This window comes from Guillardia theta, assembly GCF_000315625.1.
Source record: "Guillardia theta CCMP2712 unplaced genomic scaffold GUITHscaffold_13, whole genome shotgun sequence".
Taxonomy (NCBI): Eukaryota; class Cryptophyceae; order Pyrenomonadales; family Geminigeraceae; genus Guillardia; species Guillardia theta.
Window position 1 is genome coordinate 249,069 of NW_005434661.1, and position 13,916 is coordinate 262,984.

A 13,916-nucleotide genomic window follows, 5' to 3' on the forward strand; every position below is an offset into this window, starting at 1 on the left:
CCTCCTTCTCTCCCTCCTCTCTCCCTCTCAATTTCCACCTGATCTTTGCACATGCACAACACGTGAAGCTCTTTCAGGAGACGCAAGCGCTGCTGCTCCTTCATTACATTGAAGACCTGCGGTACCTTTCACCTCCCCCTCCTCGGCCCCCCCCCTCCCCGCCTCCACTCCCCTCGCCCTCCTGTCTCCTTCCTCAACACTCCTCTCTTCCCTTCTTTCACTCCTCCCTCTTCCTTTCCTGCAGCGTCAGCGTCCTCGAATCTGCGGTGCTCCTCACGCGTACGATCCCTTTGCTCGCCTCCCTCCATAGAGTAGACTGAAGGATGGGCTGAAGGGGCCGGAGGGAACGGGAAGGGAAAGCAGGAGAGAGAAGGGGAGGAGAGAGGAGACCCGTGCGGGATGAGATGGAGGGAGAGAAAGAGGTAAAAGGAAGAAGAGGAGGAAGAGGAAAGGGGAGGGGGAAGTCAAGGAGGAGAGACAGAAACTCAGTGGTCGCCGGCACATCGCAGCTACAAGTAAACTTACATGCCTGCCTGAGGGCTCCTGAGCGGAGAGCTTGTCAGCTGAATGCTTCTGTAGGGATCTGTGAAACCTCTGCGATGCTGGTGGGCTCGTCAGGAAAGTCCCACCAGGCAGCAGCTCCTGCTTACCATGGGACGCGGAGAGAGTCGGAGAGATTGGAGTTTGCAAGGACATGCTGTGGAGAAGGAGTTACCGATGAAGAGGGAGGGAAGGGGCGGGGGGTGGGAAGGAGGAGGAGGAGGTGGTGGTGGTGGAGGTAAGATGAAGAGAGGGCGTTGGAGGTAGATGGTCAACTGCAATGGTGTTTGAAATCGATGGGAGGGCGGGAAGAAAGAGAGAAATTGAGGGCAGGAAGAGGAGAAGAGAGGAAGAGAAGCAGAGAGCAAGAGAGAGGGAATGAGGCAGGAGGAGCGAGGGATGGAGGGGGAGGAAGGAGGACTGAAGAACATGAAGATAAACCTATCCTCGTGCTCTGGGACTTCATGGATGTCGTAGAAGTCAAAGGAAGACCAGTCGATGCCCGAGCCAACGTTCTTGATGACGGTACCTGCCACGAGATCAGCAGCGCTAGAAGGGGGGAGGAAAACTGGAGGAGACGCAGGAAAGCAGAGGAGCGGGACAAGGTTGAGAGGAGTGAGGAAAAGGGGAAAGAGGGACACGAGCATAGCAGAGCAGCAGAGGGAGAGAGAGGGGGGGAGAGAGGGGGAGAGAGAGAGGGAGAGTCAGGAGCGGGGAAGGACAGGAGAGATCGATAAGGTCCATCAGGTGGAAGGGGCGGCGGCTTTACCTGGTTGCAAGACGCTCGGGCCGGACTGTGCGAAGAAGGGTGGAAGAAGTCCCTGCAACGCAGGAGAGCTCAAAGACTGAGCGCAGGAGCGAGGAGGATCGCTGGTGTTGGTGGATTAAGAAGTAGTCAAATGATGATGATGATGATGATGAGGAGGAGGAGGAGGAGGAGGAGGAGGAGGAGGAGGAGGAGGAGGAGGAAGAGGAGGAAGAGGAGGGCGCCCAAGGCAGTGGGAAGTTATGAGGAGGAGGAGACGACAACGATAGACGAGGATGATGATGGTGGTGATGATGGTGCAGTTGGTAGAGATGGTGATGATAACCTTGGGAGCTTGCTCGATTCCTCGTGGAGTGATGACAAAGCTGCTCATGCCCATCAAAGTCAGAACAGGAAGGAGGGGGCAACGACGTAGAGGTTGGAAGTGAAGAAGCAGTTGATGGTGATGCTAGTCTGAGCAGGAGCAGGAGCAGGGGTGGGGGGAGCAGGAGGAGAAGAGCAGGAGGAGTAGAGCATGAGGAGGAGTGGAACAGCAGGAAGGGTAGAGGAGCTGGAAGAATGGAGGGGCTCGCAGAGGCAGCACGTACCCTCCATCAATGAACGCCAGGGGCTTCTCGAGACTCCCGATGAGAAACGATGGCTTCTGCTGCAACCCAACTCACTTCAGTCTCTCCCCGTCGGGGCAGGAAGAGCTCCTGACCTCCACGACCTCCACGTTGCCCGCTTTGCCGCTCGACCGCTCGCTCCTTCTCTACGAGCTCATCACAGAGGGCAGAAGGGAAGAGGGGGAACTAGCCGCTGCTCCCTCACCTCTCGGCTGGAGTGGCTGGTGATGGGAGACTGCAGGGTAGCGTGAGGTCTGCTGTCAGTCTGGGGAGAGCAAGTCAACGTAGCAGGGGCAGGCATAGAGGAAGGTCGAGCCGAGAGCGACAGTCTCCTCGCCGTCCTTCACTTACCTCTGCTGTCGCCAACATGAACGAGCGGGTCAGCCGGCTTCTAGGAGCCGACAAGTCCTTGGGCCTCGCGCTCTTGGGTCTGACACATGCGTCAGGGCGATGGGATGGTCCCTCGTCGTCAAGGATGACGGCCTATGCACAAGGAGACAAGAGCAGGAGCAGGAGCAGGAGCAGGAGCAGGAGCAGGACAGGGAGCCAGGAGGACTGCAAGAGTGCCACGAGACAACCAACATTGCAGGAGTGCAAAAAGAGGACAACAGCACCAACCCAGTCCTCCACTGCCCGCCCGTGCCCAGCTCAGAGGCCAAGGAGGCGTCGGGCTTGGCGAAAGTCACCGTCAAGTCGTCGTCATCGTGCTCGAAGCAGAACTCGAATCCAAGTCTTGTCGTGCCCTCATACTCAGGGCTCGATGCCATCCCGTCCCTCCAGCTGATGTCCTCCCAGCTCGACTGCACTGAGATCCTGGGGGATCCAATGAGTTTGGCAGCTCTCCTGACTATGCTGATCAACAACCCTCCTGCTCATCCTTCCCACCTCTCTCCAAAGGTTTCGCCTCCTCTCTCTTCCGTTCCTGAGTCTCCCTCTGTAACCCTGACCCTGTCTCCCTCGGGATGCACCTCGGGATTGGTTGAACTTCATTTTCCGGTCTCTTCTCCCTCCCCACCACTCCCAACTCGACTCGGGAGTCGTTCTTCAGACCTCTCCTTTGCCTTCTGCAAGTTCCCCTCGCATCCGTTCGGGCCTCGTCCCTCCCTCCCTCCTCGTCCCTCCACCCTCCCTGTGTCCTAGCACTGTTGCTTTACTGTTGCCCTCCTCCTCCCTCCCCTCCCTGCTTCCTGCTCCTCCTCCCTCCCTCCTCTCTTATCCCTGCTCCCTGCTCCCTGCTCCCTGCTCCCTCCTCCCTCCTCCCTCCTCCCTCCTCCCTCCTCCCTCCTCCCTCCCTCGCTTGATGGTCAGTTCACTGTTCTAGTCCGTTGACACCCATCGTCAATTTCCTGCGAACGTTCTGGATACTGTAGAGAAAAACCTTTTGCCGGATATTAATGTACAGTCACGTCCCCTTGTAAACTAAGGTGGAAAAAATTGCTATGTGGGTACAGAAAATACATCTTGAAATTTCAAAAATTATGAATTTATTTGAACTTTATTGACACCACATCGGTTTCGACCGCCGCTTGCATTTAGGCCCCACCCCCCTTTCTATTCAACAAAGTATCTGACCCACCCCCTTCTCCTCCTGAACTTCTGAATAACCCTTAAATTTTCCAGTAAGTACCCCATATAAAAGCTGCTCCTGACCCCCCTTATCACCGTAGTACCCTCCAACATTTCACCCCTACCCCCAATCTTAATCCTCTAAACCTTTCAGGATCCATGGCTCGCCTTGTGTCCGTAGTCACCGCGAGCAGCAACTCCGGCGCTCAATGCGTGAGAGATCTGCTACAGCAGGTACGAGGAAGCGATGGAAGACAGGAGGGAGGAGGGAGGAGCCGGGAGAGGATTGCATGGTGGAGAGTGGTTGGGAGGGAGGAGAGCCTTGGAAACGTGAAGGATGACAACGGGATCACGACATCAAAGAACAGCAGAGGATGATAGTCAGAAAGTAGGAGGGTTAATACTGCAAAGCTGCATCGTCATGGATTCGCATAGCAATACAAACATAGCAACACATGGGCTCGTCGCACTCTAATAGCTGCGCACCTGTTGTACTGGCAGGAAGCTCTCAAGGGGAAGGCCAAAGTCCGCGCTGTCTACCGCACCAAGGAGAAGGCTGATGCAGCGCTTGCGGAGCTAGGAAAGCATGGTTCGATGGCGTTGCTGTGACGGCAGAGTCTGACTGGAGTCTCTTGGCTCTCTTGACTTCAGACAACCTTGAGTGCATCCATGGAGTGGACGCCATGAAGATGGACACGCTTATGACCGCCTTCGAGGGAGCTGAGGTCTGTGCATGCCGCCCATGGAGGAGGGAAGCCTGACGCGTGATCGCTGCTCTTGGCAGGTTGCTGTCATCGTCACTCCCCATGATGCCGCTGTCGGCTTCGCTAACGATGCCGAGATGTGTCACAACATGGTGAACGCCGCGGTCTCGTGCAACGTGAAGCACATCGTCTACGTCGGGAGCTGGACTGTCGCTGTGTCTCAGTACATCAAGATTATCTCCTCGCGCTTTGCGTCCACCGAGAAGCTGCTGAGGGAGCTCGGAGAGCAGAAGAAGGTGTGTAGACGCCTCTCTTCGCTGCCGCCGAAGCTCAGGGCATGTACCTGCAGATCACCTGGAACCATCTTCGCTCCGGCTTCTTCAACCAGAATCTGGTTCACATGATGGGCCATGGGGTGAAGGCAGGGAAGGTCCGCTTCCCGGACATGAAGATCCCATGCGTCGATCCTCGCGACATGGGAACGATGGCTGCCTTCATCGCCTGCTCCGACTATGCCAAGGAGCATGCCAATTGCTGCTACGAGGTCTCAGGCCCCGAAAACCTGGTAAGCGCTGTTGATTCCTTCCTGAAATGCTTGCCCTCATGCTGTCCCAGACTTCAGCCCAAATCGTGGAAGCGATCGGAACTGCCGTGGGGAAGAAGGTCGAATATGAGGTGAGGAGCTGGGCGGGAGGAAGCTGTGTGGTAGAGGTGTGACCTGGGGAATTTGTGCAGCCCGTTCCCATCAAGGAGCACATGGAGAAACTCCCGCAGTTCATGAAGGAGGTGTTCCATGTAAGCTCAGAGCCTCGGCGGGAGCCGGAGCGTCCACTGAGATTGTTTGCAGTGCATGGAGGAGCTTCCTGATTCCATCCCCTGCACCGACGACGTCGAGAAGGTCACTGGGATCCGAGCTAGAACCCTCTCGGCATGGCTCAACGAGAACGCGGCAGCCTTCGCCTGATCGGCGGGCAGCAACTCAGGGGGTGTGTAAGCACGAGGAACGAAAATCTATACATTACTAGAGCGTCAAAAAGAATCATGCAAATCTCAGGGCAGATTGTGGGTATCGCAACAAAAAAAAACAAAAAACTGTCCCATGTCAGCCACCTGGAAACGCTCCTTCTCCAAGACACTGAGCACTGGCTGACTTCATGAACGCGATACCTCCGCAGGCTGGCCGTTGATCTGACTCAGTGCTCTGCGCAATCCTGTCCCTCGAACACGTCTTTCATGCCATACCATTGGATACCGACTGCAGCGTCATCTTGCGGGTCTGAGACCGCACTAACTTCCACCACTTCCTTCTCCACAAAATGTTTTGGAAGGATCATATCCTCCGAGTTACTCCTCCCAGCTGCCATCGGGGCCTCCATGGTTGCTCGTATGTGTGTGGTCACTCCGTTCTCCAGACTGCTCTTTCGGAACAGGCCGTCTTCGGAAAACTTTCTTGTCAGTCCAGCAGCCCCTGCTGGTCCGGGACGCTCTCCATTGCTCGTCCTGGCAGCAGGCAAGATGTTGCGGCCTCTGTCAGCTGGAGGGTCCAGAAACGATGCAACCAGGGTCGACGCTGCACCCTCCTTCGCTGTCTGCGACGAGTGATCAGCCGACGTCGGATCTCTGGGCGGTTTGGGAGGCAGAGGAGGTCTTCCTGGTGACTGGAGAGGGCTGATGAGGGATGGAGGGGAAGGAAATTTCTTGGGCAGTCGAAGAGAGTCATGCTCCAGCTCTTGGAGGACGGAGAGAGCACCAACGCTCGACCGCCTTCTCAAGAACGACGATGCAGAATCCGGCTGATGAACACTCCCAATCTCTGCCTCTGGTTTCCCGAACGCCCTCAGGAAATCTCTCACCGTCTTCTCTGCGCAGTTCGCCTGCGATTGAATGATGTCAAAATGCAAGAGGGCTGAAGCAGACGGTCGACATTGCTCGAGTTTGACCAGACACGAGTCTATGAAATGTTCGAAGGCCTCTGTGTATCCCAACCCTTTGGCTGATGGCGGCTCCTTCTGCACTACCATTGCCCATAAGTCTGCTTGACTCCTCGGGGCATAATCTCCAGTCACAAACGGATGAACGCCCTTCGCACATTCCAAAATCATAATCCCCAATGCCCATATATCACCCTTGTCGGAGCATACTTGTCCGTCCAGCCTTTCAGGGCTCATGTACCCGACAGTCCCAGCAACACAGTCAGTGTCCGCATCTCGTATGCTCACTCCAAAATCGCTGAGTTTCACACCACCATCCATGCTTAGCAACACATTGCCGGGTTTGAGATCTCTGTGAACCATCTTGTGGTCATCATGAAGGAATCGCAGGGCCTTTAGGACAGAGAAGGCAATTGAACTCAATAAACTCTCCTGCATCTTTTCGTACTTGCCAGTGCCTTTCTGTTTGACCTTAACATTATGAGAGTGAATTAGCACTTCTAATGAACCCCATGTCATCAGTTCCAGAACCATGTAAACTCGTTGTTCCACGTAGAAGACATCAAACAGACCCACGATCTGTGGCATACTCCCACATTCGCGATAGGCCTGTAATTCACGCATAACTTGATGTCTTGTTGACTGTTCACAGATGTTCACACGCTTGAGAGCAAATAGCCGATTAGTTGGCTTGTGTCTAGCTTGCAGAACGCACCCCGCTTCCCCATGTCCTAACTCCCTGCCCAATTCAAGGTCTGACATTTGAAATCCTTTTTCACCCTTCTCGGACACGACATAGTCCCTTGGCTGACCGGTAGCATAATCTTTCGCCGAGTACTTGAAGGTCGCAAGGCCTGAGCAACAGAATTCAGATCATGTGGTCAAGAATTCATTTCAAGAGTGTGACCTTTCTTGTCGAAGTCAAGATTGAACGATGCTTCTCGTGCCAGTGGCACCGCAACATGAAGACCATGCAGGCCTCGGTTCTGGCGAAATTTCGCACGTTTGCTTGGATTCTGCTCCATCACTGTGGGAGCGTACTCGGCTTCTGAGATGGCTCAGCCTCTAGCTTCCTCCGATCATCATACACAGCTTTAGCTTCGAAGATCACCAGATGTCTTGCATGGAGTGATGAAGATCAAAACGAGGATCCCTAGGTGAGACAGAGGCGATTGAAATGCTGTGGAGAAGGAAAAAGGAGCAACTTGGAATTGACGACGCCAATACACGTCACATAACCCGACTAGAACCTACTGAACTTCCGCACAAATGATCAGTAAAGACTGGTCGTTACTCTAGTTCGTAGTGTCCAGTCAATGGTCAAATAGCCCCAAATCAAGATCAAGAAATGGCCTGAGAAAACCCGTCAAACACTGAAAGCTGTCCGCACACAATTGTTGGATGATATCAAAAAATCGCAGACAACAAGGATTTGTTCAAATCATCCTTCCAAGCCTGCCATCTAGGAAGAACACGGACGATCGCAACATTTTCATAGAGGATTGCATTGGCATTCCATTCCTAACCAGACCTTGTCGTAACTCAGCAGTTCCCAAAACTACTCCCACTACACTCTTCATCCGCTTGTCTTAAATTGAACCCAAAGATAAAGTCTCATAAAACTTTCTTTAGCAGCTTGGAATCATTTCTCTGCCCGGCTTCTTTCCCCATAACAGCATTCCGGGCCCTTCAATTCTTTACAACCATTCACAACTCTTCCTTGGAATAACCCTCATACCAACTACGTCTCCTACAAAGCATTATTTTGACAGAGGCCGAACCCTCTCAGCATCCCAAGCAATATCATGACTTGGGAGACACTTCGTCCTCCAACCCGCTTGTCCATCATCTTCTTTCTCGCAATGTAACGGTGTATCCCTGCACCATTTTCGCACCCTGCATCCCATTTTCTCCCTTCCATCCCAACTACAATGCACCCATCAAGCTCAACTGGTGACATCTCCACTTCAACATCTACATGCTCATCAATCCTACCTCTCCCTGCCTCCTCCTCCTCTCTCTGCTCCTTATCCCCCCCCCCTCCCCCCGGCTATCTTCCAACCTCCACCATGCGACCCAAATGCCTCCTACTCCGTTATTGACTACAGAGACCACTACATTGACTACAAATGACCCTACCCCCACGACCACCGCGATTTTGAACGATTGGTCCGAAATTAGTTTTTGACTACATGGCTTGTATCTTCACTACAATGTTCACATGTTGACTACAATAATGGCAGGTTCACTACAGGTTTCCACCTGCCCAGTTACGACCACCCCCACCGCCCCTACTGGTACTACCTACCGCCCACTGCCGGCTGTTATCCCCCCAATTGAAACTCTGTTCAAAATTTAAACATTCAAGGTGTATGTTGAAAACTTTATTTCAATGTTCAATATTTTACAACCTTTTCAAGTACCCCCCATTCAACCTACCCGAAGTACTATACTACCCCACCCCCTCCTCCTGAGTTGCATTTTTTTCCTGTTGTCAACCGGCCCCCTCGATGATACACCACCCCTACCCCTACATTTCCAGTATCTGACACCCGTACACGTTTGACTACTACAGGTCACTACCATCAATTCACGACGAGGAAAAGGGGTAGGGGTAGTGGGTTTGCTTTCCGGTAAGAAGGCAGAATCTAGGATACAAGTAGATATGTATCTAAATCTAGAACATATATCTAGAACACCTTGTTGGGTCCGAGTGCTCCAGACCTTGGAAGTTCAGAGTGCCAAGGCATGCTGCAAAGCGGGTTTAGGCCCCAATCAACTGCATGCAGCGTGTTGAGGCCAGCTGTCGTCACCGCCCTGTTCTCTCTTCTCTTCCTTCCTGCCACCTTGACATACATGCTGCCCTGTCCATCATCGGTCCATCCCTCCATGATAGCGAAGAGGGCTTCTTGTGTACTGGGCAGACTGCACTCAGGGGGGCTGGGCAGAGGCAGGAGGGAGGGTGGGAGAAGGATTCTCATGAGCGGGATGAGCGACAAGCAAAACAACGAGGAAATGGGAATGGAAGCAGATCTCGATGAGGATTGGAGAACTTTCAGGGCCAAGTTGGTTTGGTCAGAGGGTGCGGTCGCAGAAACAGAAACCAGTTCAGATGCCATGAAGCAAGAAAATTCGCTATGGTTGCACCAGCTCCCCATACCTGAGCGAGGCTGCTTGATGCTGGCGAATCCCATGAAGTTTGGAGATAGCCAGTCCTATTTCTCGAAATCCATCATCGTGCTGATAGAATACGGAGTCATGGGAACAGTAGGCTTCATCAACAACCGCCCGACTCCTCATCTTGTTGGAGAGGTAAGCGTCGCATGTATCATCTTTTGCTATTGCTCCTTGCCATCCCTGCCCTTTCCTATCTCCCCGTGTCCAAGTGGTCTTCGTAAGGTCCCATAACCGTTGGGTACAGTTTGCGCAAACCCATCGAGCATTCTTGCACTGCCCTCTGTTCTTCGGGGGTCCAGTTGGAGAAACAGTGCATGTGTTGCATCGAGTGGCAACGGTCAAGGGAGCTCGATTGATTGTCCCTGGTCTCTATCATGGCGGCGACCTGGACCATGCCGGCTCGCTCGTGGAATCCGGGGAGGCGAAGCTTGAGGTGCAGCCTGCTGTGCATGCATGACAGGATAGTGAGACGCTTCTATCAGGATTTCCGCTTCTTCTACAAGCACTCGTCATGGGGACCTGGGCAGCTGGAAGATGAAGTGAAGCAGGAGGTGCGCCATGAGTCAGCCTTCCAGTGCTCCTTGTCGGCTAAGAAGCACACTAGGTTTGGTTCCCAGCCGCTTGCTCGTCAGGAATGATTTTCAGGCCGACAGCGATAGCTCACGCTCATACCCACACCGACAGGTCTCAGTGGCACTTCTGCATGCAGAAGGTACAGATAGTCTCAATCCCGGTAGGCGCGCAACTGATTCAAATCCTCCTCAGCTGGGTGGAGACTTCCTGAAGTTGTCTCAGAACGTCAGGTTGGAGGAGTCGCTGTCCTCGAACGAGGTTGCTCAACTGCCCTCGGGATGTTGTGCTGATGCGTTGGTGTAGTTTGTCACGCAGTGGATGACAGTCCTGTCTGCGGAGGAAGCGAGACTGGAGTTCGGAGCTGTGCTGATTGCACGGGTGAAAGGCAAGCCGCAACAAGTGGATGCTGTGAGGGCGCCTGACTTTGCCTCGCTGTTAGATCATAGTATCACTCAAGCACTCATCGACATAGAGCTCGATGCTATAGCACAAGCAGTCAGGGATGAGCTGAGCAACAATCTGTGAGCAACGAAACCTCTAGTTCCTACACAGGGCTTGACATTCATGTTCTCAGATTTGAGAAGAGTGCAACTGATGACCAGATCATACAAGCCTTGAACAAAGTGTGCACAAAAATTCGAGTGTGCTCATGACACGTGTATCACTTATAAACGAGTCCAGGTTCTATTCGAGCAAGTTGGAATTCAGGGTGATAGGTTGGACTACTACAATCCGATGAACAGCTATATTCACCAGGTCAACCGCATTGCTCATGTTGTGTGAGTTGACAGTAAGGTACAGGTCCTCAAAAGGAAGCGTGGCAATCCTATCACCATATCTGTGATCTACATGGCTGTAGCTTGGCGTTTGGGCCTTGAACTAACGGGTTGTGCACTTTGCACAGTGATCTCTCTCTTACTTTCTGTTTCTCAGGTGTGAATTCACCCAGACATTTCCTGGTCCAGTTCAAATCAACAGGACAAGGGGGGAGTTTGTCGGAACCCGTGTACAAGTATGTGGATCCTTTCAACGGGGGAAAGGTGTTACCCTACTGGTCATTTCTCAACCTCAAACCTTGCCCAGTTGCTCTCACTGGAGGAGGCTTTGGACAAATTTTCCATGGATATCCCGGTGATGACTCTCAGTCTCTAGCTGGGGATGTTGTGATGGAATGTGGTTACAGGATGACGATAGCAGCCCCGAACAACTTCGGCGATCCCTTTTGTCGCCTGCCCCAGCTGTAAGGAAAGACTCACAACCGCATAAGGATGCTGAAATGGAACTAGCTGAAGGTCTATTCGCGCATGTTGAGGAACCTGGTGATCGCAAACACACTCAAGGTATGAACTTCAACTGAGTTTGCAATGAGTGACAGTTTTTCCGGGGCCGGCAGGGTGTAGAGGACGATGCTGTGCTCTTCAGGTATCTCGATCATGGACAATCTGAGGCGTTTTCCTCACCCTGCCTGCAGCGAGGCGCTGGAAGCACTCGAGATTGCGGCCCAGAATGTAGCAAACGAGGAGCACTCACAATAAAGAAGCAGAATGGAGGAAGCATGCTCAGACGAGCATCAACAATCAGGACCAGATGAAGGCTTCACTGCTACGGTCCCATCTTTACATGTCATCTTAACATTTAAGGGGCAGGGGCGGTCTCAACGAGGGCCCATCCGTCTCCCTCAGAGTAGGCAGGGTTGGCGTTGGCAAAGGGAGCTGCACAACAACGAGTTAGGCGCGAGGAAGCAGCGCAAAAGAGAACAGAGGGCTTACGGGAGCTCACGCCGATCATCTCAAGGTAAGCCTTGTAGTCAGCTGGAGCGTCATAGAACCCAGCGTTTCCGGTAGGGCACTCGTAGCCTGCGAGCGCACGGATATCAGAGCATGTCATGAAGGACAGCGACAGACATAAAGAGATCACAACAAAACAAACGAAGCAAGCATCACAACAACAAGCCGTCAGGCAATCAAACTTGCTTCAGGCAAGATGGTTTGGGATGAAACATTTGAGAAGCCCAGGGGGTAGCGATGAGGATCCAAATGAAGATAGTACACAACTAGAGAACAAGCAGAGTTGAAGATAATGAGAAGAGAGGGGATGTTCAACAAATACATAATAATCTTCATCGTATTTGAAGTCTGTAGCCAAGCAGGGAGGCAAGAAGTGAAAAGAGATTGAGAGATTAAAAAATCACGAGCATTTCACAACAAAGTTGAGACAGGTAAAGATAGAAGAAACAAGATGAAACAAATGATCTAAGCAAAAAATCTTGATCCGAAGGACAACATCATTATTGACGCGTGACTGTTTTGAACATGTACAGGAAACAACAAATGCTCACACATCAGGAAAGAGACGAAACAACCCATCATAACATGTACACAGAGAGAAGGCTCTCACAGTAGTTGTTGGCGAACTCGAGCGAGCGGAAGGGGGCAAGACGAAGAAGCGGCATTGCACTGGCAGACGACACTTCGAACGCTCGTCCTGACCTTTCAAACATGGGGGTAGGGTAGTAAAACAGGGGGTGGTGGTATGTGAAGGACTTGAACCAGGGGTGAATCGTGATTAAGAGGGGGTAGTTTCATAGTCTAAAACACAAGCATAAGGGGTGTATTTGTGGGAGGGTGGGTACATCCAGTGCATGTTGAAATATTGGGATCATTCTGGGGTTGTCTGGCCCATGGGGTTCACGGTTGTGGGGAGTGGTCATACACAAGTTAAAACTAGGGGTGGTTATTGGACATGGATGGGGGTGGGGTACAAAATATTGTAACGACTGTAACTGTCAAATAAACTGAGGATGAGGGGGATGAGGGGGGTGAGGGGGATGAGGTGCTCCTAAATCCGGCAATGGCAGGTGAAGGTCGCAGGGCAATGGCTGGAGCCGCAGGGGTGCTGCTGGTCATGGCAGCGGGTCTAGTTGTTGCAGGGGAGGTTGGAGCAGGTCGGCTGGGAGGAGCAGGAGCAGGAGGAGCAGGAGGAGCAGGAGGAGTGTTCTCTGGCAGGACCGAGCTCCTTGAGAAGCTCCGAATGACGCAGCTCTTGGGCAACGCGACGGAGGTTGAGGTGGAGTTCCCAGCTGACTACCCGAACTCCGTCAGACACTTCTTCCTCATCGGCTTCCTGGCTCAACTCCTGACCTCCGCTCTATTCTTCTTCATGAGCCTCCGCAAGGGCCACGAGAGCATGCCCCACGCCCTGGCATGGCTTGCCCCAGCTATCGGAGCTCTTGCGTACTTGGCCATGTGGGCGGGGGTAGCGGTTTGGTACAAGACGAGTGACGAGACTCCTCGTGTGATCTTCTGGGCTAGATACATCAACCACATTCTGGGAACTCCGGTGAGTTCTTGCGCTCATCCCCCTTTCAGTCCTCCCCTCATGTTAAGATTTTCGCATCTCACAAAGTGTGTTTGCATCACAGATCATCCTGGGATGTATCGCCATCTTCACCTCAGCTCCTCTTCCCAGCATCATCACCCTGCTGGGTGCCGATTTCTTGATGATGTCCTGCCTGTGCGTCGGAGCTGCTCTTGCCGGAGGTCACAAGTACACGTGGTGGGTTGCTGCCGTACTTCTGTTCATCGGGATCGTTTCAACCTTCATCTACCGCATCGAGAAGGTGAGAATCTGACAAGCTGAGGAGCAACAGAGTGAGTGAGTTGCAGATTGCTTCGGAGCAAACGAAGCAAGTCTTCCTCGTCCTATTGAGGATCTTGCTTTTCTGCTGGATCGCCTGGCTGGTCCTGTGGCTGCTCGGATCGGAGGGGACGGCAGCTCTCGGCCTGTCTCAGGAGGTGTGCTTACTTCCTTGCGCTGCATCGCACATGACTGAAGGTATGCCAGGTGGGGCTCACATGCATCGTTGACGTCATCTCGGTCGCTGGCCTCCTTCTCTACATGCTCGTCAAGGTGAGAGGCAGAGGTTGAGGACTGTGACGGCAGGTCAAGTGACCCGAGACCGCAGGTGGATGCGGCTGATGATGACAAGCCAAGCAAGCAGAGCGGAGCCACTTTGACTTAAGACCTGTGTATCAAAATGTGTTTACTTGTTGTT

At 52.9% G+C, this 13,916-nt stretch overlaps 7 protein-coding genes across 7 annotated transcripts in view; 3 read left to right on the forward strand and 4 right to left on the reverse strand.

Moving 5' to 3' along the window:
- GUITHDRAFT_103354 (hypothetical protein) overlaps positions 1–2,678 on the reverse strand; it is a gene marked incomplete at both ends in the record, with an annotated part of 5,718 nt that extends 3,040 nt beyond the window's left edge. Inside the window, 7 exons of the mRNA XM_005837685.1 lie at positions 982–1,069; positions 1,571–1,671; positions 1,894–1,952; positions 2,007–2,057; positions 2,117–2,146; positions 2,263–2,341; positions 2,530–2,678. Coding sequence (XP_005837742.1) covers positions 982–1,069; positions 1,571–1,671; positions 1,894–1,952; positions 2,007–2,057; positions 2,117–2,146; positions 2,263–2,341; positions 2,530–2,678 — 557 coding nt within the window. The remainder of the gene's footprint in view (positions 1–981; positions 1,070–1,570; positions 1,672–1,893; positions 1,953–2,006; positions 2,058–2,116; positions 2,147–2,262; positions 2,342–2,529) is intronic.
- Positions 2,679–3,636: 958 nt separating this feature from the next.
- Positions 3,637–5,145, forward strand: GUITHDRAFT_134884 (hypothetical protein; the record flags this gene model as incomplete). The annotated part of the gene is made up of 8 exons (XM_005837686.1): positions 3,637–3,711; positions 3,979–4,066; positions 4,093–4,202; positions 4,262–4,477; positions 4,516–4,746; positions 4,797–4,856; positions 4,917–4,976; positions 5,029–5,145. The coding sequence occupies 8 exons, from the start codon at positions 3,637–3,639 to the stop codon at positions 5,143–5,145; spliced, it is 957 nt and encodes a 318-aa protein (XP_005837743.1).
- A 37-nt stretch (positions 5,146–5,182) lies between these two features.
- GUITHDRAFT_151067 (hypothetical protein) lies at positions 5,183–5,909 on the reverse strand (the record flags this gene model as incomplete). Its single annotated transcript, XM_005837687.1, has 1 exon — positions 5,183–5,909. A coding segment is annotated over one exon (456 nt), but the record flags the coding sequence as incomplete, so codon positions are not given.
- Positions 5,910–6,079: 170 nt separating this feature from the next.
- On the reverse strand, positions 6,080–6,874 carry GUITHDRAFT_66461 (hypothetical protein; the record flags this gene model as incomplete). Its single annotated transcript, XM_005837688.1, has 1 exon — positions 6,080–6,874. A coding segment is annotated over one exon (795 nt), but the record flags the coding sequence as incomplete, so codon positions are not given.
- Positions 6,875–9,133: 2,259 nt separating this feature from the next.
- Positions 9,134–9,927, forward strand: GUITHDRAFT_66602 (hypothetical protein; the record flags this gene model as incomplete). The annotated part of the gene is made up of 3 exons (XM_005837689.1): positions 9,134–9,430; positions 9,534–9,722; positions 9,772–9,927. 3 exons carry the CDS (start codon positions 9,134–9,136, stop codon positions 9,925–9,927), a joined length of 642 nt encoding a protein of 213 aa, XP_005837746.1.
- A 1,570-nt stretch (positions 9,928–11,497) lies between these two features.
- On the reverse strand, positions 11,498–12,314 carry GUITHDRAFT_103358 (hypothetical protein; the record flags this gene model as incomplete). Its single annotated transcript, XM_005837690.1, has 3 exons — positions 11,498–11,574; positions 11,632–11,718; positions 12,260–12,314. The coding sequence occupies 3 exons, from the start codon at positions 12,312–12,314 to the stop codon at positions 11,498–11,500; spliced, it is 219 nt and encodes a 72-aa protein (XP_005837747.1).
- Positions 12,315–12,714: 400 nt separating this feature from the next.
- Positions 12,715–13,914, forward strand: GUITHDRAFT_151068 (hypothetical protein). The gene is made up of 5 exons (XM_005837691.1): positions 12,715–13,201; positions 13,284–13,481; positions 13,528–13,656; positions 13,706–13,771; positions 13,827–13,914. Exons 1-5 carry the CDS (start codon positions 12,737–12,739, stop codon positions 13,881–13,883), a joined length of 915 nt encoding a protein of 304 aa, XP_005837748.1. The 5' UTR covers positions 12,715–12,736; the 3' UTR covers positions 13,884–13,914.
- The last annotated feature ends 2 nt before the right edge of the window (positions 13,915–13,916 follow it).

Excerpts from the sequence above, each read along its gene's own strand:
- GUITHDRAFT_151068 (XM_005837691.1), top strand. The coding sequence starts at position 12,737 with ATGGCTGGAGCCGCAGGGGTGCTGCTGGTCATGGCAGCGGGTCTAGTT. Across the intron at positions 13,482-13,527 it reads TCATCTACCGCATCGAGAAG|ATTGCTTCGGAGCAAACGAA; the intron begins GTGAGAATCTGA and ends AGTGAGTTGCAG. Across the intron at positions 13,657-13,705 it reads CTCTCGGCCTGTCTCAGGAG|GTGGGGCTCACATGCATCGT; the intron begins GTGTGCTTACTT and ends AAGGTATGCCAG.